Here is a 13,349-nt window from a genome sequence, read left to right as displayed (position 1 = left end):
CTTTGTGATGCCATTGTGCATGAGACCAGGCGTTAACACCTTGTTGATTGAGGAATAGTGTAAGCACCTCCCACATCTCTAATTGAGCATGCATGAAGCATCCAGTATCCCATCAGGGATACTTGCGAGCCGCTACGTTAGACTTGCAGACACATTCAGCAGCCTCTCATGAGCAATTTCATGACGATGAGGTGATGTTCAGTGGCTGCGACGGCACCAGCAGACCATATGAGAACACAGCCAAGATGAGGAGACCGTGGTATAAGAAGACGTACCCTCCGAGAAGTGAGACATAAGCGACCGAGACCGTCAACTTCACAGCCAAAAAGATGTTCATAGCTACTTGCTGAACTCGAACCACAATCTTCACTACCAACCAGCCCGTGAAGATAAAGCCATTGTTACAAGACTGCGTTCTACGAGCGTAGAAGACTTTGAGCGGAGCAAGCGTTTTAATCAGCTGATCGCGATGCCCTGGCTCTTGTGCTGCACAAGTAAATTGTCCGAGCGGGGGGATTGACTCTCAAGAGCCTCTCAAAACTTTCCGATTGCACTCTGGATTGCGGCTGAACGTCTGTAGCACTTGGAAGATGAAGTATTGTGAGTAGATCTTGGCTGAAGCTCAAGAGTATTTAAGGTGGGCTGAGATTGTCCATCATGGGGAGTAGCTTCCTTCCTTCCAGGCATTCGAACTTCCTCTACCTACAAGTCAAATCTCCCTGAAGACTACACCTAGCACTTGCCTTGATCACCATGCAGCTCAGCGCTATTCTGTATCTTCTCATCGGCTGCAGCCTGATGGCCGCGGTGGCTGGTCAACGTGACTGCTGCTACGAGATCCGGGACTATGGCCGACATGATCGTTGCCATCGCTGTTGACCGGGCTATAACTTCTATCAACGGGGCAATTGCGAGTGGAATTCTCGATGCTGTCGTGGATATTGCATTAACGACGGCTACACCGATGCAGGTATGATACCCTTTTTTCCTCATTTGGTTTCAACTGGTAAGAATGGTGAGAGAGAACTGATTATTCCTGGGATCAGAATAAATGCTGAAGTCGAACTCGTTGATGTCGAATACAACCCAACTCCGGGCGAGTTTTCAGACTGTTTCTAGGCCAATGAGTGTAGCCATGTTTTAGGAACGCTTGAATTAAGCTTACTGTGGATGCTTTCTTCTTTGCTCACACCTCCTAGTAGTTATTGGACTTCCAATTGGGGTGGGCAACTCTCAAGTAAATGCCTACCGACAGTAGCCGATTGATTATCTCGGCTAAAAGTTTGGAAATCGAAACAACATACGGAGTTAAATGAACTACAGCCAAGCTGCAGCTCTCCAAAGACGTCATGCGACAGCAGGGAGCGTAAGCAGACTCACGACTACCGTGTAGAATCCAGTCTTTACTCAGAATTGGAGTAATGTTGTTCCCAAAGACATCCCATCCCAGTAGTCCGCCGAACAAACAATACCCGCCGGTGAGTAATGAGCATTACATGAGATGTAATTGGTGGATCTGAGTGGGAATTCAGACACCTCAGGCAGGAATCCCCCCAAGCACGATCAACCCCAATCTAAGTTGTCCAGTTGGAAGAAGTAGCATGCGTGTGGAATCTCCCCTACACTGGCTGAGCTGGGCTGAGCTGAGAGTGTCACCTGGCAGTCAAGCAAACATTCCCCTTTTCTTCTTTCACTCCTTCCTCCTTCCCCCCAGAAACCCTCCCTCTCTATCCTGTTTAGGGTCGCTGTTTTATTTTCTTTTTCTTTTTCTTTAATTTTCCTTCCTAAGCGCCATGCTTTTCACTCAATCCAACATCTAGTCTCTCCTTTCCCTTACTCCTTGCCTTTGTCCTTGCCAACTTCGACATTCGTTCGCGCCATTCTCCCTTACATCCATCTCTATCTCCGCCCTCCAACAACGACGACCCGCCTGGATCTCCTCCACACTTCCACCACCCCTTCAGGTCAATTCGACCAGGAATGCCCAACGGTCGCGGTCGTCGCAAACCCGGCAGCCTAAGAGCGTCCAAGACTGGTCAACGTCGCACAATGTCCCACCTTATCTCGGATCCATCCTCCCTCCCCCCGCGCTCAAAGACGGTTACCGTCTGCGATGATAGCCCTGACACCTCCGACGCTGCTTCCACCACCTCCACCAACACCACCAACATTACCACATCTAGTCTGCCTGCGACCTCCCCCACCCTAGGAACCGATTCTGTCAAGAAAGCTATGGCCCGGAAAGCATCATCTCCCATGGCCCCACCGTTCATGGTGTCCGCCCCCGGAAAGGTCATCGTCTTTGGAGAACATGCCGTTGTGTACGGCAAGGCAGCCATGGCTGCTGCCATCTCCCTCCGCTCCTACTTCCTCGTCACCACCCTGTCAAAGTCACAGCGCACCATCACCTTAAATTTCCGAGACATCAAATTCGATCACACCTGGAACATCGACGAGCTACCGTGGGAGCTCTTCAAACAGCCATCCAAGAAGAAGTACTACTACGACCTGGTTACCTCCCTCGACTCCGAACTGTACGATGCATTGTTACCCCATGTCGAAGACGTATCGCCCCATGCGCCGGAGGACTTGCGAAAAATCCACCGTCGTTCGGCCTTGGCATTCCTATATCTCTTCTGCTCCTTGGGCTCTCCTCAGAGCCACGGCGCTATCTACACCCTGCGCTCTACAATCCCCATCAGCGCTGGACTCGGTAGCAGTGCTAGTATCTGCGTCTGTATGAGCACAGCCCTACTGCTTCAAATCCGCACACTAGCCGGCCCTCACCCCGACCAACCCCCGGACGAGGCGGAGCTCCAAATCGAGCGCATCAACCGATGGGCCTTCGTGGGCGAAATGTGTATGCATGGCAACCCGAGTGGGGTGGATAATACAGTCTCTGCAGGCGGTAAGGCCGTCTTCTTCCGGCGCGAAGACTACACCAAGCCGCCCACGGTGGTGCCTGTGCCCAACTTCCCCGAACTGCCTCTCTGGTTGGTGGACACCCGTCAGGCCCGGTCCACAGCAGTCGAGGTCGCTAAGGTAGGCAAGCTTAAGGAGGAACACCCGTTCGTGACCGAATCTATGCTGGACGCAATCGAGAAGGTAACGGTGTCCGCGAAAGACGCCATCAGGGATGCGGATGGCAAAACCCTTGACCCGAAGGAACTTGAAAGCTTCGGTTCGTTGATCCGCATCAACCATGGCTTGCTTGTGTCCCTAGGCGTCTCACACCCGCGACTGGAGCGAATCCGCGAGCTGGTTGACTTTGCCGATATTGGCTGGACGAAGCTGACGGGTGCTGGTGGTGGTGGATGTGCGATTTCCCTTCTTCGCCCGGATGCAAGTGAGGAGTCTCTACGACAGCTCGAGCAGCAGCTTACCGAGGAGAACTTTGCGAAATACGAGACCACCCTAGGCGGTGACGGTGTCGGTGTGCTCTGGCCGGCAGTTCTGCGCAACGGCACCGACGAGGAAGGCGGCGAGGAGATCGACCAGCAGAAGTTCGAGAACGCAGACGGCACCGAAGGAATTGAGAGACTCGTCGGTGTCGGCGTTCACGAAAAACGCGAAGGCTGGAAGTTCTGGAGACGGGCGGTATGAACAAGCCGTCTGTGTTTCTGCTGCATCGATCACGAACTCCTTTCGTCGCCACTCATTCGTGGTATCTTCTCATGAGCATTTTGCTCCCCAACGGCGGACCGAGCATTATATGATTGCATCTTATTTACTTACGTTTAATCACCCCATCTGAAGCATTTTCTACTTTCTCCTTGTCTTCTTCATTTGGTTTTTATCAATTTCTTCTCCTTTCTGTGTATCATAATTATCCTGGGACTTCACCTCGGCATGCATGCCTCTTGCACGGATTATTCCACTTTAACTCCCTGGTTTTCCATTCTTTGTTCCACCTCCCCCCCCTTCTTCCACTTCACATTGCGGGGCTGTCAAAACCAAATTTTGTTTTCTTTTATTGTTATCAATCCTTGTGAGTCTAGGTGTTGGTTGGAGTGGAAGGGGACAATACGCGATTGAGGTATATGGAACGCCGGTCTAATGTGAGTTCTGGTCTTAATCAATGTCGATACCATTCATGTGGAAATATTAGCCATTCTTGCAAGCAAGACGCTTATGTGTGGTTTATGCTCCACGCGGATATTGTTACGCAAGGTGTAGTAGCTCGTTCATACGGAAAGAATATTTGGGTATCCAACGTTCAGGTTCATGAGTATATGTACATGTATTTCTTGGCCGAAATGATGCGTGCGCCGTACGAGTCGGCCTCGGCTGGGCCCTCAGCCCATCGTCGTCTCCCACCCCTTTTCCATCATGACGTCCATCCAATACACCTCCGGATCGCCGGCATCCATGCGCCGCCAGACCTCGCGCACCAGCTCCAGACAGACGCCGATGGGCTTCGGGGGCAGGACGTGCATGAAGGAGGTGAGGCGGCCGAGGATGAACCGCCGGGTCTGGGAGACGTCGATGGCGTGGGCGGAGATGTTAGGGCCGGTGCTGTCGAGGTTGGTTTCGAGGGGCGGGAGTCGCGGCAGGCGGAGCTCGCTGCTCGACGCGACAAGCAGGAACGGCTGGAGACAACGGGTGCGGGACTCGAGCGGAATGGTCTTCAGCCGCGAGAGGGTGGTGAGGGCGAGCTCAGTCAGCCAGGTGTCGTACTCGGAGGAGGTTGTCGAGGGGTTCGCGGGGATGGGTTCGAACGGCGGCGCCGGCGCACTGGTAGTCTCGGGGCTGGGGTGCAGCAGGGCGGGGTCGCAAAACCAGTGCCCGCCGCCGCTGTTGAATGCGGGAGACATGAAGGGGTCGCGGCTGTTGTTGTGCATGGACGCATCCTCGGCGCTGGTGGGACTGCTCGAGGACCGCTGCGGACGGAGTCGTCGACGCAGCAGGTCCGGGAAGACTCGGTATAATTGCATCAACCCTGTGCATCGGTAAACCTCGGCCATGGTGAGGAGGTGCCACACGGGGGTCTCGTCGTCGCCGGGGCTGATGATTTCGGCCTCGGCCGGGTGCGCAAGCCCCAGGAGTCGCTCCTCGAGCTCCTGTGCTCTTTCGATGGCTTGTTGCGCTTGTGCAACGTCGGCGTGCGAGGTGAAGGTGCGGCAGCGCATCCGCTTTCTCTCGCAGCGGATCAGCCGTCCTACCTCTTGGACTGTGAATTGGGTGTCACGCGCAATTCCCGTCCACGGATGAGGCACGCGCTGTAGGACGAGGGACTCCTCGGGCCCTGTGGCTGTGGTCCCGGACAGGACGGCTGAATCGTCTGCCACGAAGGCTAAGAGCATCTCCCAGTAAATCAGGGCCTCTTCGAAAAATTGGTGATTGTTCCCACGGCCCGAAATGGGGCTCTTCTCGGGCCGAGTGTCCAGGTGATTCCTCAGTAGGTTGAAGAAAGAGATCCCAAGATCCTTGGAATCGTGCCAGCTCGCTGTCTGGCCCAGCATGAGTAGAGCCAGCAGGGATTTATCGTCCAGGCTGGACTCTTTGCTGATGATATCGACGGCCTCGTTGCGCATTTTTCGTCCTAATGGTCCGAACTCGGGAAAGTCGTTGACCAGAGTAGCCGCTGCCATGCTCTGCATGGTCCGACACATGGCCAGTGACGAGCCCCATAACCGAGACACAGTCGATCGGAAGGGGTTCATCTGGCTGTCATAGCTCGAGAACAGCGCTGCCACTTCTTTGAAGTAGTACTCGATCAGGGTCCACGATGGATTATTCAGCGCTTGAGAGATCGAGGTGAAGTCTCGTTGTGGGATTTTCGTAGTAGGAGGTGGATATTGGCGTACGATGGTAGACGGCGAGAATCCAGAGAAGCTGCGAGGCTCGTCCTGCAGTATTGGAGCTGCTAAGGAGGATAAACCAAATGGATCGTCTGCGTGGTTGGGTGACCCGAAATGGAAGAGTGAGCCGTCTTGCGCCACTGGAGATGGGCGTGAAGCAGAAGCTGGGGATCGATGGCACAGATCTGCGAGCTCAGGAAGTGTACCAGACTGTTGCAGATCCCATAGATTATCGCATAACGCAGGAGGGCCTCCCAGTGGGAGCGTGCTTATCTCAGCCTGGGCTGGAGGTGAGGTGAGGTTGAAAGAGCCATCGTTAACGGTTAAGGGAGGCTGCGTCTGGGGGTCGACATTATCAGGGGGACATAAGTTCTCCGGAGGTCTAGCATCGGGCTGAGCGCTTGGCTCAGCTGTAGTGTCATCAGGTGTATCATGGGCTGTATCAGGGTTTCGGTCAGGGTATTTGGTGACCCAGCGTAGGGACTGGACATATCCAGGGCAATGAACTCCTAAACGGGTGCATCGACTGCAGTGAGGTCGTTCCTCACCACATTTGACCTAGAGAGAGATGACAACATCAGCCTTGAGTTTTTGGAAGGTGGAAGGGTAGAGCTGATAGCAGCGATAGGATGGGCGACTAAGCTCACCCGTTTGCTCTTGCACCTCGCACAACCATTACGGGATTTCTTGACACGACGCATTATCGATCGATATCGGGTTCATGGTAAGTTAAGGATAAGACTAGCGATTGTGTTGGCATGGCAGGAAGCGAAAGCGAAAGCGAAGGAAAGGGACAGGCGCTGCTGCGGTGGTGCAGGTGACGACTGGGCGACTGGGAGGAAGGCTCGCGGATGTGCGGGGGTGCAACCGCCAGTAGGGGTATTTTATCCTCTTTCGGTAATCCAGCGGTCTGGACTCGACACAAAATCGCCGGAGGGTGCTGATTACTGGGCAGTGACTGGTATAAAGAGAAGCCTGGAGATGATGGAAGCAATGTCGGTTATGGCAATCAAATCAAGTCACTGAACATGGGGGGGAGAGTCACAATGAAAGGAAAGGAGACAGATGAGAAAGCCCAGAACAATGAATGGCGGCCTTGATATTGTCCCGTGGCTGCCTCAGGCAAAAGACGTACCCCACACCCTCTCCCCGACAGACTGAGTCGCGCTTTCAACTCAGTCCATCATGTTCAGATCACTTCAGGTCGTTGCAAAGACAAACAACTTCCGAACCTACCTAAGTTACTAAGTATCTGTACGATTTTGGCTGTTACTTGTCGTGTTCAGCCGGCAAGTTTCGCGTGGTGACCAGTGTCTCTGGAATTAGCTGCATCATTTGCATCCCAACTCCGATTATCCTCGCAGCTGGCCCGGATCCTTGAGCTTGCGAGTCAAGGAGCTAGCGATCAAATCTGATCACTTTTCCGTGACGAATTCTGACACAGCTTGAGTATTGTTCGTTGTGAGGCTCACTGCATTTGTTGTCTGAGAGAAGTCGTTCATCCTTCTTCAAGGCTGTCTGTGTTACTGTTCCCAACACTCAAGTTATATACCATAGTTGAATATGGAAGGCAAATATGCATCAGACCCCGAATGGGCTTCGATCAAACCAATTCCTCTGAATGATGGCTCCGAGTCTGGTGTCCAGCCTCTGGCCACCATCGCTTATCCTGCAGCATACCTCGAAGCCACTTCATATCTGCGCGCGGTGATGGCCGCCAACGAGATGTCTGAGAGAGCATTGAAGCTGACTCACGACATCATCTCCATGAACCCGGCCCATTATACTGTCTGGTAAGCTTGGATGAAAGCCCGCCATGATCCTGCTCCACGCATTACTGAAAGCGCGGCTGACAAAGGGGAAAAAAGGATTTACCGAGCGAAGATTTTGTTTACTCTAGAGAAAGACCTACAGGAAGAACTAGAATGGCTGAATGGTGTCTCGCTCAAATACCTGAAGAATTATCAGATTTGGTACGTTCAGCTATTCTCCATGTTTCGTATGAAATTGACCATCTAACCCATGGCAGGCATCATCGCCAAGTTTTGGTGTCACGCGAGGACTTTTTCCCGACGCCCCCGCACAAAGAGGCCGATTTCCTGATGGAGATGTTTGCTCAAGACTCCAAGAACTATCATGTATGGACCTACCGCCATTGGTTGGTGCGGCACTTCAAGCTGTGGGATGCTCCACGTGAGATCCAGGACGTGGAAGCCTTGTTGACCTCGGACGTCCGGAACAATTCCGCCTGGAATCATCGATTCATGCTTCGTTTTGGGCCGCGTGAGGGAGAGCCGGATGCAGGAATGCCAAACAGTGATGGGAGCCCCTCGGAGAAGGGCCGGCTGGCAGTGGTTGATGAGGATGTGGTAGATGCCGAGCTGAAGTTCGCCCAGTCCAAGATCGTGCGGGCGCCGGAGAACCGCAGCCCATGGTCTTACGCGCGGGGTGTGCTGCGTGCTGCAGGCCGACCGCTAGCGGAATGGAAGGACTTTGCGGGCAAATTCGTGATCAAGAAGGATGATGGCTATGAGGCGAAAAGCAGCCATGCTGTGGAATGGCTTGCTGATGTGCTTGCTGAAGAGACGGAACCGGCGTCAGGACAAGAGGCGGTCCAGATGCTCACTTTGCTGAAGGAAAAGTACGATCCCATTCGGAGGAACTATTGGGACTATCGGATTCGGGCTATTGCCGGACAAGAAGCCACAGCTTCTGCGTGAATTTGCGATAAGCTTGATGGGGACTCATTTGAGTTATATGTATTCTAGCATGCTCGAGTTTATTTATAGTTTATCGAACGTCTTCCCCAAACTCGATAGCAAATGCTTGGCGGACAGAAGGCGATAAGAAGAACTTTAATTCTTATCGGAGGCGGTGAACAGAGACAGAATCAGCAGCATCGCAACCCCTCCACTCTCTGCAACTTCTTCTACTTCCTGCTTCACAAAACAATCAATGCAGTGAGAATGGCCGGAATCGACTTCTTGGCAGATCCTCTCACCGTTCTACCTCCAGAGATCATCCTGAGAATCCTGGAGTTCACCTCCATACCCGCACTCGCATCTCTTACCGCCGTGTCTAAGGCCTGGCATCAGTTTATCGACGTCACACACCAAGAGGCCGTCTACGCCGTTGCTTTCGCGAATAGCAAGCCGTTTGGACAGTCGGCCCGGCTGGAGAACACCACATTCTCCAAGTTACTCGAAGGTAAACACCCATGCAAGGATTTGTGCAAGCGTCAGGCGCTTCTCGCCCGCAATTGGGCCGAGTCGCAGCCAGTTTCCCGAGAATCGGTGCTGCAAGTCGGCAATGATCCCGTCTGGCGTTTCCGCGCCGACTTCAAGCGTCGAATCTTCATCTCGACCTCGCACGCGGGCGGACTATACGTCACCGATATGGACACGGGCGCGAACCTGTGGCGCCTTCCCTCAACGCTGGATCGTGACGAGGATGCAGTTCGCCCGTATGCGCATCTGGAGTATCAGGATGGAATGGCTGTGTTCGATCGCGAGGGCGATGCACTTGAGGTCTGGCAAGCGGACGAAGAAGGCGCCAAGCGTGGCGAGTTCCGGCGCATCGCGATCTTGGATCATAATTGTCAGACTCGAGGCTTCCAGCTCTCTTACGGAACACTCTGCGTGGTGTCGACTCAAGGACAGGGTTTCGTGTACGATATGACCCAGAGACCCCCCAAGCTAATAACACACTTGATGATTGAGCCAGATGCTGTCGGTCATCTGGACCAGAGCCAGGATGCTGTGATCTATTCCATGGGCCCACGAGGGTATCATGTCTACGATAAAACGTCCGGGTCGTTTTTGGGTGCATTGCAGCCGTCACTTTGCACGGAGAAATATCATATCAATCCACCAGTAACCGGGACCACCTCGACGAGAGCAGCATTTGCAGGGCTTGCAGATGCTGTGCGACAGGGTCCTGTACAATCAAAATACCGTGAGGGCCCATCTCGCAAAGACAATTTGGTCCCGATCAAGGTCGAAAAGGGACCCCTCCCGTTACCGACCGACCCCGAGCACGTCCGAAATCTGGAGGACGAATGGGGAGCTGGCATGTTACATGGCGATCTATTCGTGGGCTTCTCCCGTGCAGGCCGTGTTTTCGTGTGCTCGAGCTGGCGCAAGGCACTCGAAAGCGAGACCGGTCTGGCGGAGCACAGTGACCTTATAGAGTGCGAGTCGGATGGGTCAAGCTTCGATCTAGGCGGATGGCTGTCTGTGCGCAACCACCGGGTGATGTTTGAAATCCAAGACAGAGCCTATATTGTCGCGCTGAATGACAAGGATAGAGTACAAGATGTGGATTGCCCTGCCCGCGGTTCGTACTCGCTGGTCACCAGCTCGGTAGCGCATCTTACCGTGCCCGTCAGTTTCATGGCCTTGTATGATGATGCGATTATGACTACTTACACCGTACGTTATCCCGCTCTAATTTATGGATATCTGGACATGCTTGAAGACTAATATCTGAGCTAGACTCTCGCGTGGCGTCAAACACTCCCCAATATCCCCGGAGTCCCACCTCTACCTGCGGACCAAGGCCCCGCCCGCATCTTCCCAACGAAAGCTATCCGCGTGCTCAGCCTAGCGCCCATTTTCAACAGTAAGACGCTCAGCGCGGACTCAAACACCGATGAGGCCCAGGGCTCGACCTCAGCAGGGAGAAGTCTATGGGACTCTGATCAAGCCCCACCAGGGGTCGATGAGATAACAATTTCACCAGCCTTGATAGGAATGATCACAATGCTTGGCGAAGATCTAGAAGAAGAGGAAGAAGAGTACGATGGGCCGGTCACGTTCACTGACCCCTTTGAGGGGGAAGAAGAGGATTCCGGTTGGGAGGACGAGGAGGATGACGAAGCTGAGGGCGATCAGGAGGGCCATGACCATGATCATGCGCCTGCATAGTATCCCAAGGCATGTATTTGTAGGACTAAGCAGAGATCTGATTCAAAGTGGTCATCGAAGGGGAGCGATGACGGAATCTAGCTGAAGTCATGAAGATAATGCAAAGGCACATCCAGGTGTCATTGCGAACAAGAAGATGAGTCTTATTTTCAGCAAAATGACAAGAGGTATGTCGAAGATTCTCATATTAACACACACACGCGCGCATTCCCCTGGTCAAGACTCATCTGCATGACAGGTCTAACAGTGTCGCTATAGAACAAGCACGGAAGGTCCTGCCATTATCTTATAGGAGACTACTCAGCAACTGTTGCAGAAAAGAACTTCAGCTGACAAATAACAGAGGACAACAGCTGTTCAACATCAGATCCTGTTTCTTTTTAGTCTCCTGCTGCAACGGCAAATAAATGGCACCAATGCGAATTTAAACAAATCATCAATTCATTAGTGATCGTAACAGAGAACCTGCGCAGCCTATTTTTCTTGGACCGAGAAAACATATATGTTCGTATATCACAAAGACCATGATCCCCACGCAGTCAAGCCCAGCCTTCACTCAACAGTTTCCGCCATTCCGCCGCCATGTCGATGGTGACATTGCTCCCGCCGCAGACGATGATCACCACCCGACTGTCCTCATTCAAGTCGGGGACCAGCTGCTTCAGCTTCGACGACAGCGACGCCGCAGAAGCAGATGACGCAGGGGACCGGACGGGCGAGACGGCGTCGTCGTCATTCTCGCCAGCCGACAGCCGATCATCACCGTACCCTTCATCCACATACTTCCTCTTCTTCCCCGTCAGCGCAGCCGACGCCGACGACGACGAACCGCCGACAGCAGCCTCAACACAAACGCCACACGCCAACTCCACCAGCAACCGCTCATCATCCGCGAGCCTCAGCACGCCCTTCGCAGCCTCCGCATCCGACAACACAGCACTATGTACCCTGACGCCCGGGGGCGGGGCAACGGCATACCGGAAGGTCCGTTCAGAGACGCGGACAGCGCCCAAGGAAGTAGCCTGCGAGGTGATCTTGGGAAGGGAGACGAGCTCATGACGCAGCAGGGCCTCAGCAAGCGAGTCGGTGCCCTTCGTCTCAACAGCCAGCAGGTGCACAGGCTTCACATTGCCATCCTCTGCATCCGCAACACCACCCGAACCTTTCCTCCCCATCTCCCATCCCGCCCTCCTCGCCCGCTCAATCCCCATAACCAACCCATTCAACAACCCGCCCCCACCAACACTACAAACAATAGCATCAACAGGCAACGCACGACCAGCATGCACAGCGACCTCCTCGGGACCCTGTGGCAGAGGAACCTGCTGCACCAACTCATCAACAATAGTACTGTTCCCCTCCCAAATCGGCTCATTATCGAACGGGTGCAGCGCGATCTTGACCACCTCGTCCTCCTCCACGCCCACCTCCTGTGCCCCCAACGCAGACCCTTTCTGCGTCTGCATCATAACAACCTCCTTCATATACGACCCCGCCTCGGCAAACGTCTCGCCATACTGAATCACGTCCGCGGCGCCCGCCCGCCGCAGCTTCGTGACCATCAACGGCTTGGTCGAGACGGGCACCACGACCGTGCAGGGGTAGCCGAGGGTGCGGGCGGCGCACACGGCGGCGAGGCCTGCGTTGCCGCCTGACGAGGCGTAGAAGTGCACGGCGCGGCCGGCGTTCTCGGGCTTGCGGAGGTGTGACAGGATCTGGTTGCCCATTGCGCGTGACTTGAAGGAGCCGCTTGGTTGGAGGTTCTCGAGTTTCAGGAAGATGCGGCACCCTGCGGCGCGGGAGAGCGTGCTGGATTCGATGAGGGGGGTGGTTGTCCATGGGGTTTGGAAGTTGGCGTCGGGTTTCTGGGGGAAGGAGATGCTGCCCATTTTGGTTGGTCTATGTGGTAGTGGTTGGGGAGGTTAAGGTTTGTTAGGGAGAAGGTATGTTTGGTGTTGAGCAGCAATGAGGAATATGAGATGGGTTTTGAGGAAGTATGTGAACCCTAGTAGTGATTGATATGTAGATAAAGAGGATTGAGAATGATAATGTACAAGATAGGAGAGGAGAGGAGAGAAAACAAGAACTGTAAGGATATGAGATGACTGGATAATCTTGTCTCTCCAAGAATGCTCGCAACCGTCACACAAAACAAACCTGATATACTCCCCTTATGATAAAAACCCCAAAATGATATACAACGCACGCTTCCCGATATAGTCGGTCTTTCGTATCAAAGCCTCTCCCAGTTTGCCGCGGGAAACCCCAAACCCTGAGTTTCCCGAACCGATATCTCCTCCTCCCCCCCCCCAAACCCCAGCGCTGCACCACCAGCCAACGGCAACTCTCTTTCCCGCTGATAACCTTACGAAATCTTGCTCCAGTCGCCATCCACCGCATGACATAACATAAACCCTCCCTTGCAGACGGGGGATAGTCAGGAATCCAGCGCCCGTTCGCTCAACCCTAATCAAAGCTGCTCTGATCGGGCAAAGGAACGCTCTGGAATCCTGCTCTTTCGCTGGGTGCGGAGACCGTGACCTCCACTCCAATATAATCCGCTCAATCTCCTCTTTGCTCCCACGCCGGGCTGACCGGCCTTGCTGCTGATTGAATTATCGTG

The 13,349-nt window shown here is 53.8% G+C and overlaps 5 protein-coding genes across 5 annotated transcripts; 3 read left to right on the top strand and 2 right to left on the bottom strand.

Moving 5' to 3' along the window:
• Positions 1 to 1,877: 1,877 nt before the first annotated feature.
• On the top strand, positions 1,878 to 3,726 carry erg12 (mevalonate kinase). Its single transcript, XM_025690459.1, has one exon. It carries the CDS (start codon positions 1,981 to 1,983, stop codon positions 3,601 to 3,603), a length of 1,623 nt encoding a protein of 540 aa, XP_025548101.1. The 5' UTR covers positions 1,878 to 1,980; the 3' UTR covers positions 3,604 to 3,726.
• Positions 3,727 to 4,234: 508 nt separating this feature from the next.
• Positions 4,235 to 6,729, bottom strand: BO97DRAFT_375566 (uncharacterized protein). The gene is made up of 2 exons (XM_025692992.1): positions 6,449 to 6,729; positions 4,235 to 6,359 (listed from the first exon to the last, which is right to left on the bottom strand). The coding sequence occupies exons 1-2, from the start codon at positions 6,500 to 6,502 to the stop codon at positions 4,296 to 4,298; spliced, it is 2,118 nt and encodes a 705-aa protein (XP_025548100.1). The 5' UTR covers positions 6,503 to 6,729; the 3' UTR covers positions 4,235 to 4,295.
• A 256-nt stretch (positions 6,730 to 6,985) lies between these two features.
• Positions 6,986 to 8,577, top strand: ramB (bifunctional protein farnesyltransferase/protein geranylgeranyltransferase). The gene is made up of 3 exons (XM_025700161.1): positions 6,986 to 7,594; positions 7,670 to 7,774; positions 7,831 to 8,577. The coding sequence occupies exons 1-3, from the start codon at positions 7,365 to 7,367 to the stop codon at positions 8,519 to 8,521; spliced, it is 1,026 nt and encodes a 341-aa protein (XP_025548099.1). The 5' UTR covers positions 6,986 to 7,364; the 3' UTR covers positions 8,522 to 8,577.
• Positions 8,578 to 8,767: 190 nt separating this feature from the next.
• Positions 8,768 to 10,726, top strand: BO97DRAFT_437191 (F-box protein; the record flags this gene model as incomplete). Its single annotated transcript, XM_025697833.1, has 2 exons — positions 8,768 to 10,231; positions 10,295 to 10,726. The coding sequence occupies 2 exons, from the start codon at positions 8,768 to 8,770 to the stop codon at positions 10,724 to 10,726; spliced, it is 1,896 nt and encodes a 631-aa protein (XP_025548098.1).
• Positions 10,727 to 10,984: 258 nt separating this feature from the next.
• On the bottom strand, positions 10,985 to 12,905 carry BO97DRAFT_190622 (putative L-serine dehydratase). The gene has a single exon (XM_025690458.1). The coding sequence runs from the start codon at positions 12,613 to 12,615 to the stop codon at positions 11,266 to 11,268; it is 1,350 nt and encodes a 449-aa protein (XP_025548097.1). The 5' UTR covers positions 12,616 to 12,905; the 3' UTR covers positions 10,985 to 11,265.
• Positions 12,906 to 13,349: the final 444 nt, after the last annotated feature.

The sequence above is a fragment of the Aspergillus homomorphus genome (assembly GCF_003184865.1).
Source record: "Aspergillus homomorphus CBS 101889 unplaced genomic scaffold BO97scaffold_42, whole genome shotgun sequence".
NCBI lineage: Eukaryota > Fungi > Ascomycota > Eurotiomycetes > Eurotiales > Aspergillaceae > Aspergillus > Aspergillus homomorphus.
Note: the sequence above shows the minus strand (reverse complement) of the source record. Positions and strands in the feature narration are given on the sequence as shown.

Coding starts and splice junctions, on each gene's coding strand:
- erg12 (XM_025690459.1), top strand. CDS start 1,981: ATGCCCAACGGTCGCGGTCGTCGCAAACCCGGCAGCCTAAGAGCGTCC.
- BO97DRAFT_375566 (XM_025692992.1), bottom strand. CDS start 6,502: ATGCGTCGTGTCAAGAAATCCCGTAATGGTTGTGCGAGGTGCAAGAGC. Junction 6,360..6,448: donor CGAGGTGCAAGAGCAAACGG/GTGAGCTTAGTC, acceptor ATCTCTCTCTAG/GTCAAATGTGGTGAGGAACG.
- ramB (XM_025700161.1), top strand. CDS start 7,365: ATGGAAGGCAAATATGCATCAGACCCCGAATGGGCTTCGATCAAACCA. Junction 7,595..7,669: donor CCGGCCCATTATACTGTCTG/GTAAGCTTGGAT, acceptor AGGGGAAAAAAG/GATTTACCGAGCGAAGATTT. Junction 7,775..7,830: donor CTGAAGAATTATCAGATTTG/GTACGTTCAGCT, acceptor AACCCATGGCAG/GCATCATCGCCAAGTTTTGG.
- BO97DRAFT_190622 (XM_025690458.1), bottom strand. CDS start 12,615: ATGGGCAGCATCTCCTTCCCCCAGAAACCCGACGCCAACTTCCAAACC.